We start from the raw sequence: 23,965 nt of genomic DNA, 5'->3' as shown, positions 1-23,965 counted from the left end.
CAAATACAAAAAACACAACACAACCCACAAATCAAAAATGACAAAAGGGTAATCACACTTTTATCACCCTCTTAAAATAATTGCCCAAAGTAATAAAAACTAAACTAAATCATCTCATGATGCACAAATGAAAGACTTAGGCGGTTTTAAAGGGTGCTATGATATCATCTTTCCGAATTAAGCTATTGGTTGATAAAATTGCTGTAACTGTCCATGTATTATATTTCATTTGAAAGGCAATTAAGTGTAGAATTTGAATATATATGCCAGCTGGTCGCCAGCATTTTAGATGCGTTATCTACAGCCGCGCGCGTGCGCAGTGCGGCAATGCAAACGATCCCGGAGAAGCCGGCGGGAGCCCCGGGGACACTTTTCTGTGAAGGGCGGGGCGCCCTGCAATGGGTTCGACCCAATATAAGAAATGATGTGAGTTGAAGCAACGACTACAAAGTAAAAATCTTGCAGACTTTATTACCAAACTGCTCATGTTCAATCCTGTACACAACAAAAACCGAAGCAGCAAAAAAACAAAAACAACCCACCATCCTTTACAAAACATTTAGTTGAGCACAAAATCAAGCTGGTCGACTCGCCACAACAAGAACCAGGAGAAAAACCAAAGTTGTCCGTCGCGCGCTGGCGTCCGAACGACATCAACACGACTGCAAGAGCCCAGCGTGACGTCACGGCGCCGTGACATCATCACTCTGGCCCCCGTAAAGTGAATGCTGGCTGCCAAACCGGACGGACGGACGGACGGACGGAGGCATCTTCGCAGCCAGTCGTCCATCGCTTCAACGTTGTCACAAACTTTTGTCCAATCAGAGCAGGGGACGTTTGTTGGAAGGCAGGCGGCGGCGGCGGCGGCGGGCGCGCACGCAAGACGTCCCACCTAAACCAATAAATAAGGCTAACCAGCTAACTAGCGACTGTTTGTTACGAATGTGCAATGATTCCAGCGTGGCCTTCACGCTTTAAAAAATAAACAAAAAAAATAATCATCTTCTGGAGTGTGCTCGCCCCGCCCACAAGAGGGCAGCAGCGCACTGGCTGCCACAAATGATTTCACAACTTTTGGAGAAAAGAAAAAGTACATCTGCAGGTGCGAGCGTCCAAACGACGACACGCAAGTTGACCTCGTTTCGGGACCGCGACATCACAGCGCAGTGCTCGTCTTTTGCCGGTGATGTCATCAGAGGTGGCGGGCGGGGCATGATGACGTCACAACCTGGTTGCGCTGCGGCGTTTATGGCACAGAGGCGACGTGGGACAAAAAGTCTTTAAGCAAAATCAAAGCCAAGCTGAAGATTTTTTTTCTTTGGCTTGGCACCGCCCACCTGGCAGTCACATGGCGATAAATCAAACACCTCACACGCACGCATCCAAAATGGGGCGGAGTCATTGTAGCGCGCCGCAGATGAGCAGGTCATGTGACGTTTCCTTTTTGTTTGTTTTTTCTTTTTTTAATTTACACAATGGGCTCCCTCACGTCTTGACCTACGACCCTCCCACCGAGTGGCATCCCGACCGACACGGGGAAAAAAAAAAATCTAACAAAAAAAGGCCTCTGACAGCGGGCGGGGCTAAAAGAGTGGTTGACATCCACTTTGAATGTTCCGGGAGGGTCTTTGAGGGGCGGGGTTCCTCCTGTGGGCGTGTCCAGAGCCTGGCGTGGGCGGGGTCTACCTGTCCTTGAGCTCCTGGGTGACGCGTTTGGTGAACCTCCCGCACAGCAGACCCATGACGAAGAGCAGCGCCACGCCGCCGCCCATCATGGTCAGGATGTAGTTCTTGGACGGCGACGTCAGCACCTGCGCCGCCAGGTCCGAGAAACCCTCCGCCGGCGCCACCTGCAACACCCGCAACTTCACTCGCAACAACCATTTCCACTTGGCATGACAGATTTCAGGTCCGTCGCTGCGAGAACCTTCACATCATCCAACATGGCGGAAATGTGCCAATTAAGCAATCCGCTTTGGTTTGTGGAGCACAAATTGGTCCTTTGCTTTGCTTTTTCTTTTTCTTTTTCAAGACATTTGACCTCGACTCATTGAGCCGTTTTCAGCAGCAAAAAGTTCCCATTTGATGACTTCATTGTTTTTGTGATCACATTCATGAGAGACAAAATGTCAACTTCTTAGTGCTGAAAATTGTTGTATTGATGAGAAAAAACAAGTTTCATATTTTTCAAATGGAATCTTTTTCCTTTGCAATCATTTTCATGCAAAGACAATTTTGAAGTTCAATCTCGTTTCTTTTGTTTTCAGGAGCGATGCTTAAAATAAAAATCAGACAACAACAACTTTAGTATTTTTGTCGTTGGGCTCGGCCGTCCCGCCCGGCGACGACGTCGACAAAAGTCAACGCGTCCGCGCGACGATGACGCACTCGTGACACGGCCGCGTTTTGGCACGAGACGTCAAAACCGCTGACGAGACGTCATTTTGCCGGCGTTGCCGCGGTTACCTTGGCGGCGTAGCTCCACATGTCGATGCGGTCCTGAAGTCGTTTCTTGCACTCGGGTTGCAGACGCACGCGTTTGTCCTGCAGCGCCTCCATCAGGCACGACATCTCTGCGCACACAAAACATTTCAGCAGGACGCCCGCCCGCGCATTCGCCCGCAACATCAAGTCGAGCTTCCGCGTCATCAGAAGTTTCACGGCGAGCCGAGATCGCGAGCGGCGCGTGTGACCTCAACGGACTTAAACGAGACTTTGGAAGGATGCGCAGGAAAGCGCGTTGAAGTGAGAGCAGATGGCGGCCCACAACGCAGATGGGAAATGTGCGTGCGTGCGTGCGTGCGTGCGTGCGTGCGTGCGTGCGCACTCACGGCGACCCTTGCCGGGCGGGATGGCGGCGCAGTGATGCTTGATATCCAGCGCGCAGGCCGTGTGCAGGACCGGGTCCACAAAGATGTCCGCCTTGCTCTCCTTCAGCATGTTCAACACCTCCTGGAAGCCGCATTCAAGAAGAAGAAAAAAAAAAAACATCTTCACACTCGTGCCATCGTGTCAAGTCGGGCTGTTAAAAATTGTTTCCGATTCGGCGATATATCGCCATCTTACAGCACGCGTTTGTCGTATTGATTTAATACGCGGACAAATCGATTTTTAAACATCAATTTTGGATGGAAATATTCGACAAAACATCTTAATTGAGGTTCTCTTTTAAACCAAGAGTGCCATCTGGAGGAGTCAAAAAATATTGCAAGTGCTTCATTTGTCTATCACTACTGATTAGTATTTGCAAAATTTTGATAAAAAAAAAAAAAGAGGCAATAATCAACTTGTATGGTGATGAATCGGTATGGAATTGTGACTTGGATGGAATTGCCAGGTACGAGGCAAAATTCACACCAATTACGAGGCTGGAATGAAAGTCAACAACGGTAAGAAGAAAAAAAGAAAAAAGCAGCACTTGGCTTGATGAAGGCGGCCCAACATCCGTCACGCACGATTTTGATATCATCTCCCCAACCAACATTTGCACTTGCCTTGTGCATGAAAAGTGCTTCATAAATACATTTGCCCCTCCCACACAAGATTGAGACCATCACAAATTTGACACAATTCCTTTCCCCCCCCCCCCCCCCAACTCCCAGCGCTGCATTTTTTGGTTGCTCTCCCTTGAAAGTCAGAGGAAGTGGACATTTGTTGTCATAGTTTGTTGCAGCTCCCCCTCCTGGCCAATCCCCGCAATTAATGCCATCAAATCCCGTTAACACGCACCTGTGTATACCCCCCCCCCCTTAAAAAGCCGTTTTTAGTGCAAAATAGGAACAAATACAGATTGAAAGTGTAAATTCATTTCATTCCTGTTTAAAAGGATCTTTTCTCCTAACGATCATTAAGGCCCAAACTCTTTTTTTGCAGCACCCCCCCCCCCTTTTGGAGATGAAATTATTTTCTTACTTTTTTATTCCTCTCTCAAACTTGTCCATGCTAATTTGTTCTTGTATTGTTTACTTTGTTTTTATTTTTATGGTGTTTTTAAAAGATGTATGCTCGTAAAATTAGCATCTGCTGGGTGGAACTTTATGAAAAGTGTTCCTGTCATAAAGTTGGGTCCCCCTAGGGGGCGCACTGAAAACCACTGGATGAAGTTATTTGAGCACTTTTGAGGGAACTATTTTGCATTTCTTTACTTCGTAATCTCTCTACCTTGTATTTGTTTGTAACTACTTTTGATGATTACAGAGCTAAATCAGCGATTCCATTTTTTCACAAGCCCCAATTACTGGTAAATGTCTTGACGTTAAAAAAATGTCCTTTTTATTTGATCTTAAATGAGCCTTATTAACGTTTTGAAATGTTGAGTGCGAAGACTTCCGCTCGGCTACGATGCAAAAACATGAGAATGAAAAAGTTGCAACGGCTCCTCTGTTGGCAGCCATGTTGATAGCTTCTTTCAAGTTCCAACGGTAAAATCGATCAACGACGACGAGGTCACCTTCTTGCACGCGTCCTGTTTGATCTTCAGCAGGTTGACCTTCAGACATTCCTCCACTTGACCCGTTTGCTCCTGCGCCGCCGCTTCCTCAGGACACAGATGCGAGATCTAAAACAAAGGTTAGCTTAGCACGGCTGGCGAACGGCCGTCACCGAGCATGAAGACGACGGACGCTTGGGAAACCTCCTGAGTGCAGTGCAGCTGCAGCTGAGGGTCCAGTCGGTAGTCCAGCGCCGACTCCTGCAGGATCACGCGGATCTGGTCCTCGCAGTCCGACGACAGCCGCTGAAAAAGAAAGGAAAAAGGAAGATCGTTAAAAGATCAATTTAAAAAAGTCAAAGGAAAAGGAGCCGGCGGCAGTTTTGTCCTCACCTGGTCGGCGTATTTGAGCTTGAGGCAGGCGATGACTCGTCCTTCCAGCTCGCCGTCGGCCGTGGCCGAGTTCAAGATGTCCCGGCAGAATTTGGGGATGTCGGCTTTGCACGCCTTCCTCAGGATCGGGTTCAGGCGGAAGTCTGACCAACAACGCGTACAACTTTCAGGATTTCTGTGGATTCTTAGGGCAAGCGACGCCGACGCGTCGACTCGGACAACCCTGCGCAATTCTTGCTAGGGCCCCAACCGATTCATCGGCCGCCGATTATTATCGGTCGATTCAAACATCTGCCAAAACAATCGACCAAATGGCCGATTATTTTCTCCTTAAAACGATATAAAAGAAAACCAAAGTTTCCGACGCTGTGAAAGTACTCTGAATGCACCATTTTGCTTGCGTAGCATTAGCAACTATAGAGTGTGTCGCTGTAGCGTATGTTATTCTGGTTATTCTGTTCTTGCCAAGCGTCCTTTAAGCTGTTTACGGACATTCCAGTTGGAGTTAACGCACGACGTTAACAATTACATCCACTTTATATTTAAATACAAAACATGCTTCGTTTTTAAAACATCACTAGCCGAGCGCTTATGCTAAAAGCGAAGGGAGGATCCCATTCAAATGCTAACAAGTTAGCATCGACTTCGGGAGTGTCTTTACTTCAAATGACGAATATCCACACATAAATGTTGCGGGAACGCATACTCACGGGTGAGATAACGCTACGCAAAGGCACAAATTCTTCCCAATGTGTGAAAAATGAGTTATTTTGATAGAATTCAATTGCAACTTTCTTCTGTACTCACTTGAAGTGTGTACGCCATGGATGGACGGCACCACACTGCCCCCAAGAGGCCAAAATGCACAGGAACAGTCAGTTGGCCTATTTGTTCTTGTGTTTTCACTCGCTATTATTTGAGTATATTCTATTTTTATTGTTTTCTTTTGACAGGGGCAGATATCCTAAGTTTTACGTCTTTCTGTCCCCTTTCATTTCTTTTTTAAGAATGAAATAAACATTTCAAGGATTGAAAGACTTTCTTTTCTAAAACTTCAAGGATGCAGACGTCCTCGGTTTGAGCCTCGTAATCTTTCATTACGTTTGCATGAACTCAAATGATGAAAAAAAAAGAAAGCAGTTGTTGCGAGGGTAACCCGTGCGGCGGGCCGGCCGGTGCCCGTACCCGTGTTCTGCGTGATCTGCCGCTTGGTGATCATCTGCTTGCACTTGGGGTCCATCAGCTCGCTGTTCTTGTTCTGCTTCAGACACTGAAGGACGTTCTTGCCTTCGGACTCGGAGCAAAAGCGCTGCCGGACGCAAAGGTCACACGTTACAAGCGGCAAACAAACGCGCACAAGCGAGCACGTATGATGGACGCACCCTGATCATGTGCTTGCAGACCCTCATCAGCTGATAGTCCAGTTCGGGGTCCACCATCTCCACTTCCTGCAGCTTGAAGATCTTCTGGCGACAGCGCTGAGTCAGCTGACGCTTGTTCTCCTTCAGACACTCCATCACCTTCGCACGCACGCCACACGTTGTTGTCACGTGATGTTGTCACGCGATGACATCACGCGATGATGTCACGCGATGACGTCGCGCGATGACGTCACGTGCGCGGCCACCGACTGACCTGCGCATTTCCAAAGGCCACGTTCTGGCACAGGCGGCCGATGTCCTGCTTGCACGACTCGTACAGTTCCGGTTCCAGACGGATGTCCTCGGACTGTCGACAAAACGCAGGAAGTGGTCACGCGATAACGGCTACGGCTCTCATCGGTACTCGCGACATCGTCCGCCCTCTTACGATCGGGAATGATCATCAAATGTCATCCAATTTGAAGGGAAAATGCTTGATGACGTTGCGTCATACGTGAAAGCGCTGTTTAAATAAAGTGGCGTTGAAAAGAAGTCGATGTGTTGCGTGCATAATTTGGTCATTGCAGCGATGTGATGAAGTTATGAAGCGTGACGTTGCGATCGCGTCTTGAAATCTGCCACGATGGCGGTAAAAAGGACCCGAGCGCCGCGGCGCCGGCGAGCGTCGGCACGTACCATCTCCACCTCCTCCACGCGCAGCTGCTTGCGACACTTGACGGACACGCGTTGCTCTTTGCCCTCCTGCAGGGTGTCGTTCCTCACCGTGGTGCTCAGACACATCACCACGTCCACCCTGGCGAGCGGCACAACGTCATCCACCGCCACAAAACCTCACGGAACGAGGTGCGGCCCGGCGCCGCCCGTGGACTGCGGATGACTTGCCACCTTCTTTTATGCAGCTCCACAAACATTTACATCATCAGATTTCTTGCCCCCCCCCCACAAAAATGGCCGTATTTTCACCACCAGAAGGCGCCGCGTATTATATCTCATTTTAGAAATGACATTGAGCATATTGTCGCTGTCCTGCCGTGAAAAACCCGCATTTTGTCATTTTTACGCTTGTGGGATAAAACTGAATGCAGAAATCCCCCCCCCCCCCCAAAAAAATGACAAACATAAGTGATTTATTGTTTTACATCAGTTTTAAAACCTAAAATAACAATTAATTCCACATTTAATCTCAACATTTCTGAATGAATTTGAAGATTTCCGAATGTGCTTGAAATTTTAGGCAAACAAGTGGGCGGGTCTTACTTTTTCTTGATGTTGGGACAAAGTTTGAGGACATCCTCCTTGCAGGCTGTCTTGAATTTGTAGGAAAAGCGAAAGTCTTTGATTTGGATCTGCGAGCAAGGAAAAAGAAGAGAGAGAGAGAGGGAGAGAGAGAGAGAGAGAGAGAGAGAGAGAGAGAGAGAGAGAGAGAGAGAGAGAGAGAGAGAGAGAGAGAGAGAGAGAGAGAGAGAGAGGGAGAGGCTGTAGCAAATGCTTGTGACATTTGAAAAGATGTAAAAAACAAAAATTCTAATCAAAATGGCCGCCTGTCTCACCAGCTGGAAGTGCGTGACTCCCACCGAGCACTTGTCATTCATCTCCTTCTGGTGTTTGTTGCGCGCCAAACACTCCATCAGGTCTCCGGAGCCGATCTGGTTGTCGGCCACCTCCTGCCAAGCGCACGCCGTCAACCACTGGACGACGACATCATCGGCGGCCGGCGGCCGGAGGACGGAGGACGGACACTTACGTGACAGTGAGCCTGGATGACGGGTTCGCAGGCTCGCATCAGCAGCGCCTCCATCTGGATGTCCTGACCACGACATACAACAAAACGCCAAATGACACACGGTGACGAGCATCCATGTTGTGGGGACGGAAAGAAAGCGCTTCCTGAAGTCAAGCTTGCCGCCGTTTGCTTTTGGAATCGATGAGCATTTCTCGCGGGGTGCCGATTAAAAATCCCCGTTGGAGTGAATCGGGGCGGCTCAAGTGCAGGTTTCATGTTTGTGGTCCCCCGACACCGCTGACCTTTTTTTTGGGGGCACGCTTGAGAATTGGACTTTGTTCTGCATTGTTTATTTTGAGTGTCAACCACTAGAGGGCGGCACGCCGGCACAAACATTGAAAACAGTATTTCAGCGCAGCTTAGTTTTGCTGAAGATGATTGAAGATTCAAAAGCAACGGCTGTAGGTTCATTTTCTAACGTACGGCTTTGTGAAATTTGATAGTTTGGACAAAATGGATTTGGTTTCGTAAAGGACGAGATTCAGTGTACTACATTTTTGTCTTTGCAATTTTTGCCCGCACTCTCAATATATGACGTGTTAATATGTGTAAAAACAAAACAAAAACAAGTGCCATAAAAATATGGCTGGACATATTTTCGGGGTGTCCCAATCCCAAAGACGTGATCGAAAATCAGGCCCAAGCGCATCATTTTCAGATGAGCGCAATCTTTTAGTAAAAATAAACACAAATGTCTTATTTCTTTATTTTAAGGGCGACAATCGAAAGAAAAAAATATGGACGCAAATACAGCCGATGGTTTGTTTGGGTGTCATCTCGGGAAGCTGCTAGCGCAAAGTTAGCATCGTGTAACAAAGAATAATGTCGCAGTATGGAAATAGATTTGATCACTTGCAGTGTGTGCGACTTTGAGCATTTTGCGCTGAAAAGCAGATGGCGTTAATTGTGGCCTACCTCGGACTCCAGCTCGGTCAGGTTTCCCACCACGCTGCGGCAGTCCGGGACCAGGTCCTCCAGGTGGTCCTGAAGACACTCCAGCTCCTGTCCCGTCTCCGTCTTCTCGCTGCACCACTTGCCCAGGTCGGTCATGCAGCGCTTCTGCAGCTCGGGGTCCAGCTTCACGTCCAGCGCCCTCTGGTGGAGGATCCTCTGCACCTCCATTTTGCAGTCCCGGGACAGCTGCGGCGCCGAGATCCACGTTGGCAATCACAACAAGCGGAAGGACGCATTCCGCCGTTTCGTAAGCCGCATGATTGGACAGGACACCAACTTTCACAAATACGAGTGCCTTGACTTGGGAGTTTTGAGATACAAGTGGTTCCGAACCCTGATTTTCGTAGTCTTGAGATGTGAGCAAAAATTGGAGCTCACGAGTGCACTTTGGAGCCTCACCACTAGATGGCGGCATCAGCGCACTTCACAACAGCTGACCGATTTGAATTGCTGTCCTTGCAGTGGGAGAATATGACCAGTTGGTGGCGCTAATGCGACTTAAGCTACACAATGCCATCCGCAAATTGACACCGCAGACGACGAAAATACTTAAGACACACGTGTCTTGCCTTCATATTTTGTGTGTTTGCAGGTTTCGGCACAATTAAGGTAAACACGCACACTCGAGAGTTCAGGTCACTTTGCTCCGTTGTGCAACGACATGAAAGCGTACACGACACCTTACAATATTGTTGAGTGCTTTTTTGTTTTGAAAAGGCACCTTTCGAAAAGATCCCATTTTTCATTCATTTCGCGTGTGACACTCGCGCTTCAAGATATGAGCCAGCTTGCATCTCAAGACAGCACTGGACCGTGCACCTTTTATAACGCAATTTATTTGTACGGAAATTCACTACTTTCTAACCTACAGACTTTTATGTTTTCATTTATTTTGGAACTTCGCTTCCTCTAAAGCGTAATTACAGCGCGCGCGATAGAATCAGGATCTGGAGTCGGGTTGGTCCGTTAATGTCCTGGTGAGCAGCAGCAGCTCATCGTGCGTGTCGCCATTTTCTATTTGGCTGTTTGTCAAACTCATCACATTTGATTTCACGTCACATCTGAAGCTCGCTTGTCACGCCAAAAAGTCGACCACTTGAAAAACTGCCAAGTCGGGGGCGCCCCTCGTAAGTCGAGGTACCAGGCGGGTCGACGGATGACGTCATTGTGACCGTTGAGAAGCTCGCCGCCATAATTACGAGTCACCGATTGGTTTCCCAAGCGTCAAGATCAATTTGAATTCAAGCCAGAAACACACAAACTAAAACAACCCACAAAAAGATGGTCAAGTGAACCCCTCAAATGAAAAAGCATCTTAGCCAATCACAAGCCTGAAGATCGGATTCCAGAATCACATTTCCATTCAATGCAATGAACAAGAAAAGCAGAAATGCTGAAAAATGACTTTTGGGAAGTGTTGACACAATGAAGTCATTTATCAGCCACCTCAAAGTTGAGTTTGCAAACGGCAAAAAAGAGAAAATAAAGACCTGCAGTGTTCCCCGATATATTGCGGTTCATGGTCTGCGTTCGATCACTGCTCGGGGAGTGGCGCGCCCTCACGTGTAGTACCACTCTGTGCCACAACACGAGGGGCAGCACTGAGCTCCACCGGAAGCAGACATGCCAGCGTCTCTCGGCAACATTTGAAGCATTTGCATGCATACGAGGCCGTGTGGTCCTTCAGCAATGCTAAATTGCTTTTTTTCCTCCTCCTTTTTTTTTTTTAAATCATTCATCAAATCAAATAGTCATTTTAAGAACATTTGAGTGGTTCGCAAAAGTCAAAATGCAAACTAACAAGTAATAATACTGCTCTAAAAATAAGCCATGAATTCGTGGTAGCATGACAATTGTTTCAATTCCGATTTGAACCTAACGTGGGTATTTTGGGATTTTTCTCCCCACCGGGGGGCGTGAGAGGCCAAAGACGTTGCTACGCCGCCAAGATGGTTTTCATTGACGGACTGCTGAACGGAACGCTGCGGTTTGCGTTCTTGTTCCGTGGTCGTGGCCCACAGTGAGCCTTTTTGTTCTTATTCAAGTTTGTTGCGAGCTTCCGTCCAGCAAGGCCGCAATACGTCGTCGTCATCATCAGCCATCGCGACATCCGAGTGCGGTCACGCAAACGTTCCTCGATACGTCACGACGCCTTCAGACGCCGTCGACAAGAGGATGGGCTCAATGTTGCTTTTCCGCTTGTGGGAGGATGTGGAATGTAAACCGCAATAAACCGGGGTTCACTGCATCTGCATCACCATCATCATCATCATCATCACCACCATTTGAGCAGGAAGTACTCACGGTGGTGTTTTCTTTTTCAGTCACACGGACAGGGAGCTACGAGAACATGTGGCGGTCAATACGCGTGCACGACACGGTTGCTAGGTTACGTCATGGGGCCCGCCCATATGGAATTCTTGGGACCCATGCCCATATTTCACACATTAATTACACACAGAACATGTGCCGGTTAAATATGATATTAATAAACAAAATGTATTGTAAAGAGGAATATTGTGTATAATAAATATATGTGAGTAAGAAAAGATAAGTTTATACTTCCTACTCCTTTTGGAACATGTATAAGCTGCTATTTTATTATTACCTTCCTATATATTGTACTGTATTGATTATTTCTAACAGTTTTGGATGTTACTATCGTGTACTTTAACCTATGCGTGTTCAAAATGTTTTTTAAAAAAACATCCATTTTACAACGCTTCAGTATTTAGCATTGCGATAAAGAAAAGAAAAAACAACAAGTTTTTGTTTGTTTGAATGTCATTAGCTTTGTCTTAGCGTGAAAAAAACAAACAAACAAAAAAGTCGGCACAAATCAATCAAAGTGGCTGATTTGTACCCATTTTAAAAGTCTGCCAACGAACGGGCGGGTCCCGAGCGGGAGTTTGCGACTCACTCACCCTGCGGCCCTGCTCCACCGATCGGTAAGCGTGACGATACAAGCAGGAGAAGATGGCGCCGGGCGGCATCATCTCGCTGGTCTCGTTCCAGCCTTGCGTGTGGCAGAGGCGCGCCGCGTCGCCCTGGCACTTCCTGTACAGGATGGGGTCCAACCTGCGCGGGGAAGCTTAGTGCTTAGTGGGTGCACAAACTTAGCGGGGGGGATGTGTGGGGGCGGGGCTTACTTCCAGTCTCGAGCGATGAAGTATTGCAGCTCCAGCAGGCGCCGCTCGCAGTCCTCCACCATCTTGTCCGTGTACAGGTGCTCCATCAGGCACGACAGGATCCTGAACAGCAAGCGACAAGAAAGGTGACGGCGCAGACGCGGCCCCTAACGTGTCAAATTTGCATGTTTGCCGGAGGAAAGCCACGCCGGCGCCCATCACACTTACACATTCAATCTGAAAGGACTCTTAACACACGCACACACAAACCGAAGGAAAGGGCGCGCAAAGAACAAGCGCGGACGCGGCTTTTCCGCGGCTCTATTTTGTGGGAGAAATCTGACATGGGGTCGCCGTTGCGGATGTGCTTGCAGGCCGTCTGGATGACCGACTCGCAGGCCTCGTTGAGCGCGCGGTCGATGCGGTAGTCGGCGCCCGGGTCCGCCTCCTGGATCAGCGTCTGAAGCTGAGAAAAAGAGAAGAAGAGTCATTCAAGCAAATCAAATAAGCTCGAGCGAGCAAGCGGCGGATGTTCGTCTACGGGAGGCGCAAAAGGTGAACGAAAGCCAGCCTCAACATTCTGCCACTTTGTTTGGGTTTGACTATTTTATTTAGTGGCGTTCCCGTCGATCAGCCACTGGCGGCGATCAGCTGATTTCCATGGAAACGTATGCCGCTGACCCGTCCAGATGACCTTTTCATTGCTTCATTACACAACAAGTCAGTAACTCAATCAGAATTTAGGTTTGTGCGTTTTTGGCAAGAAGAAAAAAAAAAAAGGACATTTGGATAGAACTTTTATTTTTATAATCAGATTCATAAACCCATTAGGCTGTGAGCGCAATACCGCGTTTCTACCACTAGAGCCGGGAGTGCCCTAGCGCTCTTCTACCGACCTTTAAAGCCGGGAGAGCGGATACATTATTTTGTTTTGACCAATTCTTGGTCTCTTAGCCGAAGAAATGCATCAGATTATACTCCAATATAATATAAAATAATATACGTAAATTTGCGGGAGTTCTGAAAAAAATGATGACACGGGAAGACTTGGAAGCAGTCAACAGTGACCTATTGTTAAGAAATATGTTTGTCGACGCTGAGGATGTTGAAAATGTCGACGAATAATTACCACTCGATCCCCCGATGTTATTACAACTGCGCTCCAGTGTTGAAGGTCAACATACCCGCAGATGTGACACGGACTCCGTTGACATGCTTCAAAAAGGCCACGTAAACGCGCGCAATAAAGCGAATATGCTCTTATTCGGGGTTTTAAACGGTCAGAATGCAGGACGGGTGCTTTGCGAGACGTTTACAAGAGCTACCAACGACTTCATCATTTGAACACAATCTATGAATGTTAAATTGATGTTAAATCTGATTTACAATCAGTATACATTATTGTTGTCTGAACATTGTGCACAGGAATTATTTTTGAATGACTGAATGAATAAATGTTTGTTAGATTAAAATCGATGAAAATTGTAAACGTCCTGAATGACTGTTTGTAGAGGCACGTTTTTGTCAGGCACTTTAGGCCTTAATGGATTCATTAATGAAAAAAATAAAAATAAATCAAAAATGGTGAGCATCTTAAAAAATGGAAAAATGTGCATCTAATCAATGTGATCGTATGAGAAGATTATTAGTACATATGGATGATGGTTATTGGAATTGGCAGGATGAAAGACTGATCAGAAAACCTCTCGTCTGCTCGTGTCATTTTGTGTGTGTGAGTTTTTTTCGGATGCCTTTCGGCTTCCGTTGGCCTCTTGCGGCCTGAAGGTTGGAGAGCGCGTGTGGACTGACCGCGCGCTGACAGTCGGGGTCGATGGCGGCGTCGCCGCGGCCGACCCGCATCAGGCAGTGCAGCGTGCGGCCTTTGCGGTGCAGGCCCGAGCAGTGGCCCTCGATCTCGGCGCGGCAGTGCAGCACGATCTCGGGGCTGAGCGAGAAATCCTCCATCAGCATGCGGCGGTAGTCCATCATCTCGCCCTGGCACTCGCCGCTCACCACGCGGCCTGCCCGCAAACACAATCAAACCAGGGCCTCGTGCGCCGCGGCGGGCGGGCGCGTACCTCGATGCACGGCCGATTCCAAGCAGAGTAGCAGGTAGGAGAGCCGCGCCTCGCGCGCGCGGGGCATGCCGCTGTCGGCGCTGCAGCGGTGCTTGCGCAGGTCCAACTTGCAGGCTTTGGCCAGCGAGTAGCTGACTTTGTAGTCCTGCGCGATCAGCTTCTGTCTGGTGGTCAGCGCCTCGCGACACTGAACGCACGCCAGGGGACACGCGTTATTCAAGTCCAGTGGTGTCAAAGTCCGGTCCTCGGGGGGCCTGAGTCCTGCATGCTTTTCCCACGTTCAACACAGCGGATTCATATTTAAGCTCGTCAGCAAGCTCTGCAGGAGCCCGATAACTGATTTGCTCCCAAAAAACGTATAAATACCTTCCAATTGAAATGTTTTCAGTGTCCCACAGACGCAGTATTTATATGTTTTTGTGTTATGATGGCGCATACAGAAAACTTTGATGCAGCCTCTCAACTGCAGAGAACGGTTGGTAGTTATTACAAAAACGGCCCGCAGGTGGCAGCAGAGTGTAAGAGATCAACCACAGTCATGCTGCAAAAAGCTCTTTTCCCCGCCGTTCTAAACAGATTTGTGAATAATGATGAAACTTAAGCTATGTTCGAATGCTAATTGCTGCAAAACGGAACTTTTTTTTCCTGATGAAAGAAGAGACTCATCTTTCTTTTGGTAGCAATAGAACACAATATTCTGTGGGCCTTGCAAAATCAGTCAACCTCCAGTAAAACTGCCAGGAGCGAAGGGGGTTGCTTCAGTGAAAATGGCTGCCAGTCAATGAGATAACGATCCTGATCATTGAATCAGGTGTGTTGGAGTAGAGAAACCTCGAAAGCATGCGAGGACCGGACTCTGACACCTGTGCAGTAGACAAACGCTTAACATGTCGTCAACTCCGTCACGACATTTGTCAAGGAATTGCGTGCAAATGAGGCAAATGCCAAAGAATTAAATGAGGAAAAAGATTTGGGGATTTTCTGGAGGAAGTCAGAAAGTTTTGAATTGGTCAAGAAGGACGAGGAAATCACGCAGGAAAGCAATGAGGGAAATGTGGCCATTTTTGGAATGCGAAAGAAATGTTGTGGAAGAAGGAAATAATGCAGAATAAGCATAAATGTGGAGAATTGAATGTGGAAAATAGGAGTGAATTTTGAACGGTAACGATTTCTGTTGAATGTCTGATTGGCGAGCAATCAATTTGAAAAGCGTTCAACTCACCCTCTCCGACATGGCCTCCTCAAACTTGTGGTTGAAGAGACACTTGTAGACGCGACCCTCGCCCGCCAGCGTCTGCACGCACACACAAGAGAGCCGGCGCGCACACGCGCCAGTTCAGCACGCACACACAATTCGACTTGGATCGCATTCAAATTTGTTTTCAAGCGTTTCCAGATAGCGTATGAATTCCCTCAATGGCGTTTTATTCTGGGGTCAGAATTGGAATTGGTAATGCGATAGTCATGAAGGACATTTGGGAAAACATTAAAGGGACTTGCTGAGACATTTTTAATAGTAAAAAGTTCATATTTTGTCCAGAATGAATGTGATAACTTCATTATTTTCGACAACAATGAATACCTTTCAAAACTAATTTCCCTGCTTGCCGTCCATCTTCAGTCGACAGCAAATAGGAAATTAGTTTTGAAAGGTATTCATTGTTGACGAAAATAATGAAGTTATCACATTCATTCTGGACAAAATATGAACTTTTTACTACTGAAAACGGCTCCCTTTATCTGACCCTTGAAAAATGTGAGTTATTTATTAGTATTTACAAGTATTCTAATATTTGAACTTTTTAAGTGCCTATTGCTGCTATTGTTGTTGGAAAAGATGTTCAATTGTTGCAAGTCCGCCTCAAATACTCCTTGAACGCTTTCTGACAATGAAAGCGCCACTGCCACCTACTGCAGTAGATGTGCAGTGACACTTTATTCTGGTAAAGCAAAAAAACAACAACAACATTCAAATAAATACAATAATAAAAATATCCCCCCACCCCCCAAAACAAACAAACAAACAAACAACCTTGTTCCCTTGGGTCACCCGTGCCGGCGCCCCTGGCATCATACCGCGCCCCCCTATTTGACAGGGACTACTTGAACTGCATATGGCTTCCAAATATCAGTTATTGGCCTGCTTGACTACTAATAATTGGCATCGGTAGAATTATTATTATTATTATTATTTATTTTTTTTAAACAATGGGTCTATCCCTAGCACACGCAAAGGAACGGAAGGCAACATTGATTTTTTGAATAGAATAATTTTTTTGCGGGTTTGAGTGGGGTTCTGAAAATCAAAGTTGCTCGAGTGGTCACGCGACGTGCACACACAGACGGACGGCGCCGGCGAACTCACGCTCTCGCAGAAGCGCTCGCGGTCGTCCCGGCAGGCGAAGTAGAGATGCCGGTCCAGGTGGAAGTCGTCCGAGGAGAGCTCGGCCACCCGCATGATGGCCTTCTTGCACTCGTCCTTGATGGCGTGCGCCCCCGGCCGCTCCTCGGCCTCCCGCACCAGGCCCTTCTCCAGGCACGCGATCACCTCGCCTTGCGAGTGCACGTTCTGCACAAAAGCAAAACATCACCAACAGGAAGCCACAATTGGCATCAATCATTATTCTTGATCTCTGATGAATTGTTGACGTCTGATAGATAAATATACAGCCGACGCAGCATCTCAAGGGATTCTTTTGCTTTATGACTCAACTAAATGTGTGACTTTCCCAAATTGAGCTGCCAGCCCCAAATGAGGGTGACGGCTGGTAGATTCGCTAGCCAGCGCCGGCAAATCCAGGTCCAGAAAGTAAAAACCCTACCACAGTTGGGCTTTTTAAGCCCTAGGTGCTAGCTAGCTAGCTAGCTCCCTAGCCAGCTACCATGGTGCTTGTTTACCTGCTCGGGAGCTAGCTAGCTATCTAGCATCAATGGCTAGCTAGCTAGCATCAGGGGCTAAAGCCAAACTGCGGCAGGGTTTTTACTTTTGGGTGATAGCTAGCACCCACGGTGCTCGTTTACCTGCTCGGGAGCTAAATAGCTAGCTAGCTAGCTAGCTAGCACCAGGGCCTAAAGCCAAATTGTGGCAGGGTTTTTAACTTTCTGGACCTGGATTTGCCCCTATGTCGCCGGCAAGTGCTCCTCAATGTCAAAAGGTCAATGGGTCGTCACCTTGTCTCCCGAGCTGATGCTGCCGCAGTGCAGCGTGTTGATGTCGTCCCGGCACTTGTCCATGAAGCCGCAGATGAGGCGGAAGTCGCTGAAGATGACGCTGGTCATCTTGGTGATGTACTGCTTGCATTGGTACTCGCTGACGTTGCCGCGGTGTTCCACAAGGCACGATACCAGGTAGCCTTTGCCCAGCTCCTCCGCCGCGCACTCTTTAATCTGCAGCACAACCAGCGCGCCTCGTCACGCCATTTGCACGCAACATGACTTCAGCCGGTGCACGCAGCGGCAACGGATGGCCACAAGGGTGCGCCGTTCTTTTTCATCAGGCCCGCTTTCGAAGCGCTGTCATATTTACACCAGTTGATTTCATAGTTAGTTAGCTTGATTAAAATGTAGTCATTTCTTAATAATTACAATTATTTTTGGATTGAATTGTCCCAATAAATAACTGTCTGATTGGTTAAATGTAAAGCAAAAAAACTAACAAAATAAACATTATATATTTATTTAACAATGTCTTACTGAATGACATAAATAGGGTATTTAATTTTCAATAGTACAATTAAAGAGAATAAGTTCTGTTAAGAGTCAAATTCAATGGTTGACCATTACAGTTTTTAATAATTGGTTGCTTTAGTCAAATGCAAAAATGACAAAACAAAACAAAAAGCCGAGCGATCCGCATTTGCTCACGTGTCCTTTTCATTTTGCCTTTCCACAACAGTGCGGGCGGCATTGCCGGCAAGCGGACTGACCTCGGAGATGGTGGACCTGCACACCTCCACGGCCACAGACTCAAACTTGGCGTCGGTGGTCAGGTTCAGCTTGTAGTTCCACAGCAGCTACAGCAAAAAAACAAAACAAAAAGGCACTCGAAAAGGGAGCCTTGTGCTGGCAAGCCAGTCCATCCACGCACACTCACGTGACTGCACTCGGCTGCGATGTCCGTCTCCTGAAAGACAAGAAAGACACAAACGGTCAACCAACGGGTGACGCTTCCACAAGCTTCTGAATTCCCCCCAACTTGCTCGGGGCGCAAAATGATGAGCAATTGTTGAGCTTTTTTAAACAAAGTTCCCTGCGTTTGGGGGACCAATGAAATGTCGGCCTAACTTTGCACGAAATTCCTTTGACCTCACGCAATTCCATAAAAGCTGATCATTTTTGTACATGTTGCAAAACATCTGCTTTGATTTTGGAAAACAATGATCAACATTTTCAAGCAACAACCCAATCATAATCAATTTATGCTTGTGAATTTTTGACACTGCCAATTTGAAAGTTTTTGAATGAAGGCATGAAAATGTCAAATGTTTTTCTTCATCACATTCATTGAAAAGAAAAAAACCCAGCATCATCGAATACTAAAAACAAACGTTATCTTTTGTTTGCACAAAAGTTTACTTTCATTTCATTGTGTTAGCAAATACTAGTTCTTGTTTATAAAAAGACATTTTTCCGAATGAAAGATGTCATGACTTATTATTCAACCTTGCAACTGAACGACGGAAAAGGCAACTTTTGAATTCCTCCAACAAATGTTATCTTAGTTGCTGTTTGTGTTGGAAGAGGCACAAAAGGTGGAGTTATGTTGTCGCATTCTTGCAATGAGGCGCGTGTCCCTTTTGTTCAAGCAAGGAAAAAAAGAAAGAAATCATTCCGCTTTTGTCTCGAGTAGCGACGACTTCCTCGTGCGCAAAGTCACACGATGGCCATTTTGATGACAAGTTTGGACAACAAGGCGACACAATCGCAAGCCGGTCAATTGCAAAGGCAAGACGGCCGGATGACGTGATAGGAAAAAAAAAAACTAAACAAACTCAAATACTGTTCAAAAAAAGGATGACATGCTAGAAGCCCTTGGAGCAAAAGATATCATCATGAAAAACTGGTGGGACCACTTTGATGCAGAACGCCAACAATACGGGACACCCGATACCACTTATTTTCAGACCGATACCAGTACAAGTATTCACTCCTTGAGTAAGTACTCACAAAAGCTGAGTACCAATACCGCAAGTACTTTTGATATGTAAAATTGTGAACAACAAACTTTCGTTTCTGAGGCAGACAAAAAAAAAAAAGAATAATAATTTGGGATAGACCGACGTGTATCGGTCTTTTTTCACATTTTTTCAAAAGATAAAACCATTTTAATCTGAGGTAACTATTTATTTAAATTTTCAGTTCGCTTTATAAGAGATGCTGCTGACCCTGAGAACCTTCTGAACCATTTTGTTTTTGTTTGACATTAAAACAAAGAAATGTGAACGTTTAAGATTTCAGCCTTTTTTACATTTGGATCAAAAAAATATTTACTGTAGAAAACTATAAAGAGCTATAATATTTACTTATTTACGTTCCATTTGAACTTTTTAAGACATACTGATGATAACTTTGGGAGTCCATGAACATTTTTTTAGGAATTTAAAATGAAGTCGATTGTCTAAGACAAAAAAATTATTATATTTTTGAAAAGTCTGAAAATGTGTTCAATAAGCAATAATGCATCTTATAGTTTTAGATCATGTGACACCTATTGCCCTCGCCTCCCCCCCCCCCCCTCCGACTTCATCTTTGTTGAAAATGACGCTCGTCGCGTTTGGCGACTCTTCTGTCACTCTGCCGACTCGCCGTGGCTATAAATAGTCATAAACACATTTGAAAATATGAGCTTGGACTCTTTCAATGCGTGGCAAATAAATCAGTTGTTGTTGCACAAAGTGACCAAGAACATAAACGAGGGTGTCATTTTGTATCCATGTACACATGATGAAATCTTTCGGAGAATGTGAGCAGACGCCTCCTCGCCACCAAAGTCGTCATCTTCTTCCTCCCAGTGGACTCCACGTACACCAAACCACAACACACACACGCGCGCGCGCACGCACACACAAAAGTCTAAAAGCGGCGAGACGCCACGCCCGCCTGACCGCCCACTCGCTCGCTCGCTGCCCTTCGACTTCACTTGGACCCAGCAAGAAAAAAAGATCACAATTATTTTTCCAGATTGTCGGATCTTCATTATCACAATATTTGTTTTTCTTATATTGGTTTAAACTGTCAGTTTGAAAGCATCTGCACTAAAAAAAATCTTTAAGTACTACAACAATATTCCATACGAGGTATATTGTTAAAAAACTAAATGAAAAAGGTGAACATAGAAAAAGATTTGTTACACAACAGTCCAACATATGTCGAAGAATAGAAAAGAAAAACGTGAATTACAAGTTGAGCGTTTGCGCTACTTGCAATTTGGCAAACAAGACAAACCGATTGACTGCTGCGCTGCTAGCTAGCAGTGGCTAAACTGCTAATGCTACGTGTTGGTCAAATGATTCTATAGGTTGGCGGTGGCGACTGTTCTTTGCCCCGTGCCACGTTGGTGATGGCCACCGCCACGCAAACCGGCCGGCGGCGAGGAACGTGTCCAAGCGGCACCAAATTGGCAGGCAGACGCACGGCAAGTCGCAGCTGACGTGGATTTCGCTGCCCTCAAAGGACGTTGGGCCTTCTTCACCTCATTATTTTCTGTTTAGCTCTTCAACTTGCAAACAAAAGCAGAGCGGGAAAAGGCGTAGCGAAAGTCACAGATGCGACAGTGTGCAACGTGAGGAGGGAGACCCCAAATGCCCCCCCCCCCCCAAAAAAAAAAGACCTGCAGCTCGCGTGCATATTTTGGATACAAAAAATCTCTTTTTAATCACAATATCCGATGAATCAAGTGAGATCATCGGTAACGTTTCGATTCTAAATATATTCCAAATGCGTTTTTGTGAATCAAATCCCATTGACACGATTGCTGTGATTTTTTTCTTGTCCCGTCAACCTGAAGTCAACTGATTACACAAAAACGGACAAACTACTTGCAACAATTTCCCAAACAACAAAGTTGGAGTTTGGAACGCCCGTCTGCAAGCGTCAAATGAGTCATTTTGTTCCTCCAAAACACGTAATAAGTATGTCCATTGGAGGCTTGGCTTGTATTGGGGGGGGGGTCCACTGATTAATCATTTGGCGTATTTTCTCAGCAGATATGAACCCTTTTGAAAATAATCATAATCGTCCGTAGTTTTGCAGATTACCCACTAGATTGTTACTTTTTGATGAAACGCTAAATGCCGTTGAGCGTACTTAGAATGGCGTCCTTGTGCCATTTGTCCACTAGATGGAGCTCTGACTGTCGTCAACCCAATGCACATCGTTCATGAGACGATGTCACGCGACTGTCCGCCAACTTTTACGACCGTAACGGATTACGTTGGCATTCTCAACGTCGTTTTGCTCGCACAGCAAAATCTTCTCCTTCTCATCGCAACGTTAGCAAAAAGTAGCGATCGTTGACAAAAGCATACAACGTGTGTTCTTCAATCAAGCGCATATAAAGAGCAGGAGAATATTTTGGACTAACATTCTGGTATGTGCAGCCAAGTCACAAATATTTGGTCAACATGGCAGAAGTCAGGAGTTTGTCATCGTCACGTTACGCGCTTTGACGATTGGCTTCATGTTAAACATTCGAAGAGTTGAACAATTTGCCACAACTTTTTGCATCTTGGAAAGAAAGTCACGCGACATGTTGTGCAGCACATTCACTCCACGTCTGTCCTGTTCATCAATTGGGACATTCTAAAACGATGACCGCCACTTGCCTTTCGATGCAGGTTGGCGTGGGTTCGCTTCCCCGGCTGGGAGACCATGTTTGTGTGATTGAATGCGAGAAAAAAAACACACAACTAAAATCATTCATAAATAAAAAATAAAAAACATGAACGGACATCAAATCAAAAATATTGTTGTCATATTTGCAGTGGGCATAGGCAGAGATGCCCACATGAACTTTGGTGAACATTTGCAGCAAATTTCTGACCTCAAGCGATGTCAAGCTTTTTCTGCTCATTGTCCATAAAATGCTAAATATTGAGGCGACCGTTCTAATCGTTTCAGAGGTTAAAATGGACACGAGTCGAGAGATGTGCACATGAATGTTGGTGAGTTTTCTGACATAAGGACTTCTTCTTCTTTTTTAAGCATTTTAGACGGTCCTGTTGGATTCTTTCGCAAACTTTCGAGCTGAGCAAACTCCTGAACGACTTTGCTACTTTCTCATGTCGCCGCCCTGTCACAAAACGGCCTAAAACAGACATGATCGAGTACAGGCTGGATCGATTCGGTGTCTACATTTTGCCAAATGAGCCGAAACGTCTCGTTGGTCTCTCATCAAGCTTATCCTGCATTTGACCGTAGCGCCTTTTCACCCAATTCAAGCAACGTTTCGGCGAAGAACCGTCGAGAACACGGCAAGGAAAGCCTTTGGTGAGAAAGGAATTGCGCCGAACGGAACCGAGGAGCGTGGACACCTGGGGGACGCTTTGGACAAACGTGTCCGCGCAATGTTATTCGTGCTATAGCGCCGAAGAGTTCGAATGGTCCAAATAGCGCTCGGGTTTCTGTGTGCGTGGGCTAGCAGGCGGCTAACAGAAGCAGCTAAGCTTTAGCTGGCACTCCCCGCTCGCCGCATCTTCAAAAGCCCCCAAACGAGCACCAACCAACCTCCTTCTTGTCCTGGAGACACTCGAGCACCGCCAGGTTGTTGTTCCACGTCTCCTTGGCGCACAGGCGCGTCAGGTCGTCCCTGCACACCGCCTCCTCCGACAACTTCCAGACGGCGGATCGCCTCCGAGGCGCCGAGGCCCCCCCGCCGCCGCCGCCGCCAACAAACGGGTTCCTTTCGGCGGCGGCGGCGGCTCCCGCGTTGGCCGCGCCGGGCAGGTTCTGGAGGTTGGCGGCGACGGGCCACACTTTGGCCGGCACGTTGCCGTCCGCTCGACACGGCCGGAAAAGCGACGAGACGCACAAGAGAAGCAAGAGGTGAGGAACACGTATGCAGTCCGCCATCTTCAGACCGCTGCTGCTGCTGCTGCTGCTGCGTTCAGGGCCGCTCCGGAATGTTTGGCACCGGGCGGCCTGTTGTGGGAAGAGCTACGGACGCTCTCAGCTCTTCAGCCAGGCTGGCCGACGGTGGGAGCCTCATGAATAATTAAAGAGCGCGCGTGTGTTCGGGCAAGTAGCCCTGGATGCAGAGTGCAGTTCGAGGCGTGTCTCAACGTCGGGTGGACTTCTTGCCTTCACGTGCTATGGGAAAGATGGACCTTAGCACTCGGAAACTCCTAATTACGACCGAGTTCTGTTCATGTGATTTTGTCGTTATAGCAAAATTGTGTATGCTACGTAATTGTGCAGATTCTAAAACAACCTGATGTGCTAGCGGAAGTTAACGCCCTTATAGGTGTTAATATTTCTTGCCATTTAGAAATCCTAGCGGAGCTAACTAAACGGTTTAAGAAAGAGGCGAAAAGTGCAGTACTACATGTCACCAGCAGAAAGCGCATCCCTGGACGGTTGAGGTTAGTATTTGGGTTTCGGTTAGTTTTTAATTGTCGTTGTTCAATAAAGTGTTCAAAACATACTGTAATCGTTATGTGGTAGGGTTATGGTTATGGTGATGGTTAGGTTGAACAAAGAAAGACACAGACAGACAGAAAGAAAGACTTCGGTCGAAAATCCGTGTGGGCGGAGTCAAACGTTTAAATCCGCCTGACGTTGAGGCACGCCTCGAACTGCGCTCTGCATCCAGGGCTTACTCT

General features: G+C 46.8%; 1 protein-coding gene across 2 annotated transcripts; it reads right to left on the bottom strand.

Moving 5' to 3' along the window:
- Nucleotides 1-451: 451 nt before the first annotated feature.
- On the bottom strand, nt 452-23,363 carry glg1a (golgi glycoprotein 1a). 2 transcript variants are annotated; one of them, XM_086073099.1, is made up of 26 exons: nt 22,872-23,363; nt 18,241-18,270; nt 18,074-18,160; nt 17,319-17,534; nt 16,513-16,716; nt 15,370-15,441; nt 14,148-14,334; nt 13,879-14,090; nt 12,414-12,535; nt 12,091-12,192; nt 11,866-12,019; nt 11,246-11,281; nt 8,903-9,127; nt 7,949-8,011; nt 7,755-7,868; nt 7,462-7,550; nt 6,880-6,997; nt 6,458-6,550; nt 6,205-6,342; nt 6,008-6,131; nt 4,823-4,965; nt 4,634-4,735; nt 4,451-4,558; nt 2,832-2,952; nt 2,467-2,573; nt 452-1,850 (listed from the first exon to the last, which is right to left on the bottom strand). In XM_086073099.1, the coding sequence occupies exons 1-26, from the start codon at nt 23,214-23,216 to the stop codon at nt 1,683-1,685; spliced, it is 3,480 nt and encodes a 1,159-aa protein (XP_085929225.1). In that variant the 5' UTR covers nt 23,217-23,363; the 3' UTR covers nt 452-1,682. The 2 variants fall into 2 exon arrangements, with proteins under 2 accessions (XP_085929225.1, XP_085929226.1); XM_086073100.1 differs by lacking the exon at nt 11,246-11,281 and having other exon boundaries at nt 22,872-23,362.
- Between the last annotated feature and the right edge of the window lie 602 nt (nt 23,364-23,965).

This window comes from Leptonotus elevatus, chromosome 4 (genome assembly GCF_054856555.1).
Source record: "Leptonotus elevatus isolate MCC_2025b chromosome 4, RoL_Lele_1.0, whole genome shotgun sequence".
Taxonomy (NCBI): domain Eukaryota; kingdom Metazoa; phylum Chordata; class Actinopteri; order Syngnathiformes; family Syngnathidae; genus Leptonotus; species Leptonotus elevatus.
Note: the sequence above shows the minus strand (reverse complement) of the source record. Positions and strands in the feature narration are given on the sequence as shown.

What these genes read in the sequence shown, in the direction of transcription:
- glg1a (XM_086073099.1), bottom strand. Translation starts at nt 23,216, where the DNA reads ATGGCGGACTGCATACGTGTTCCTCACCTCTTGCTTCTCTTGTGCGTC. An exon ending in GGAATCGGCCGTGCATCGAG is followed by an intron (nt 14,091 to 14,147) that starts GTACGCGCCCGC and finishes GTTTGCGGGCAG; the next exon opens with GCCGCGTGGTGAGCGGCGAG. An exon ending in CTGAAAAAGAAAACACCACC is followed by an intron (nt 9,128 to 11,245) that starts GTGAGTACTTCC and finishes TCGGCGCCGCAG; the next exon opens with CTGTCCCGGGACTGCAAAAT.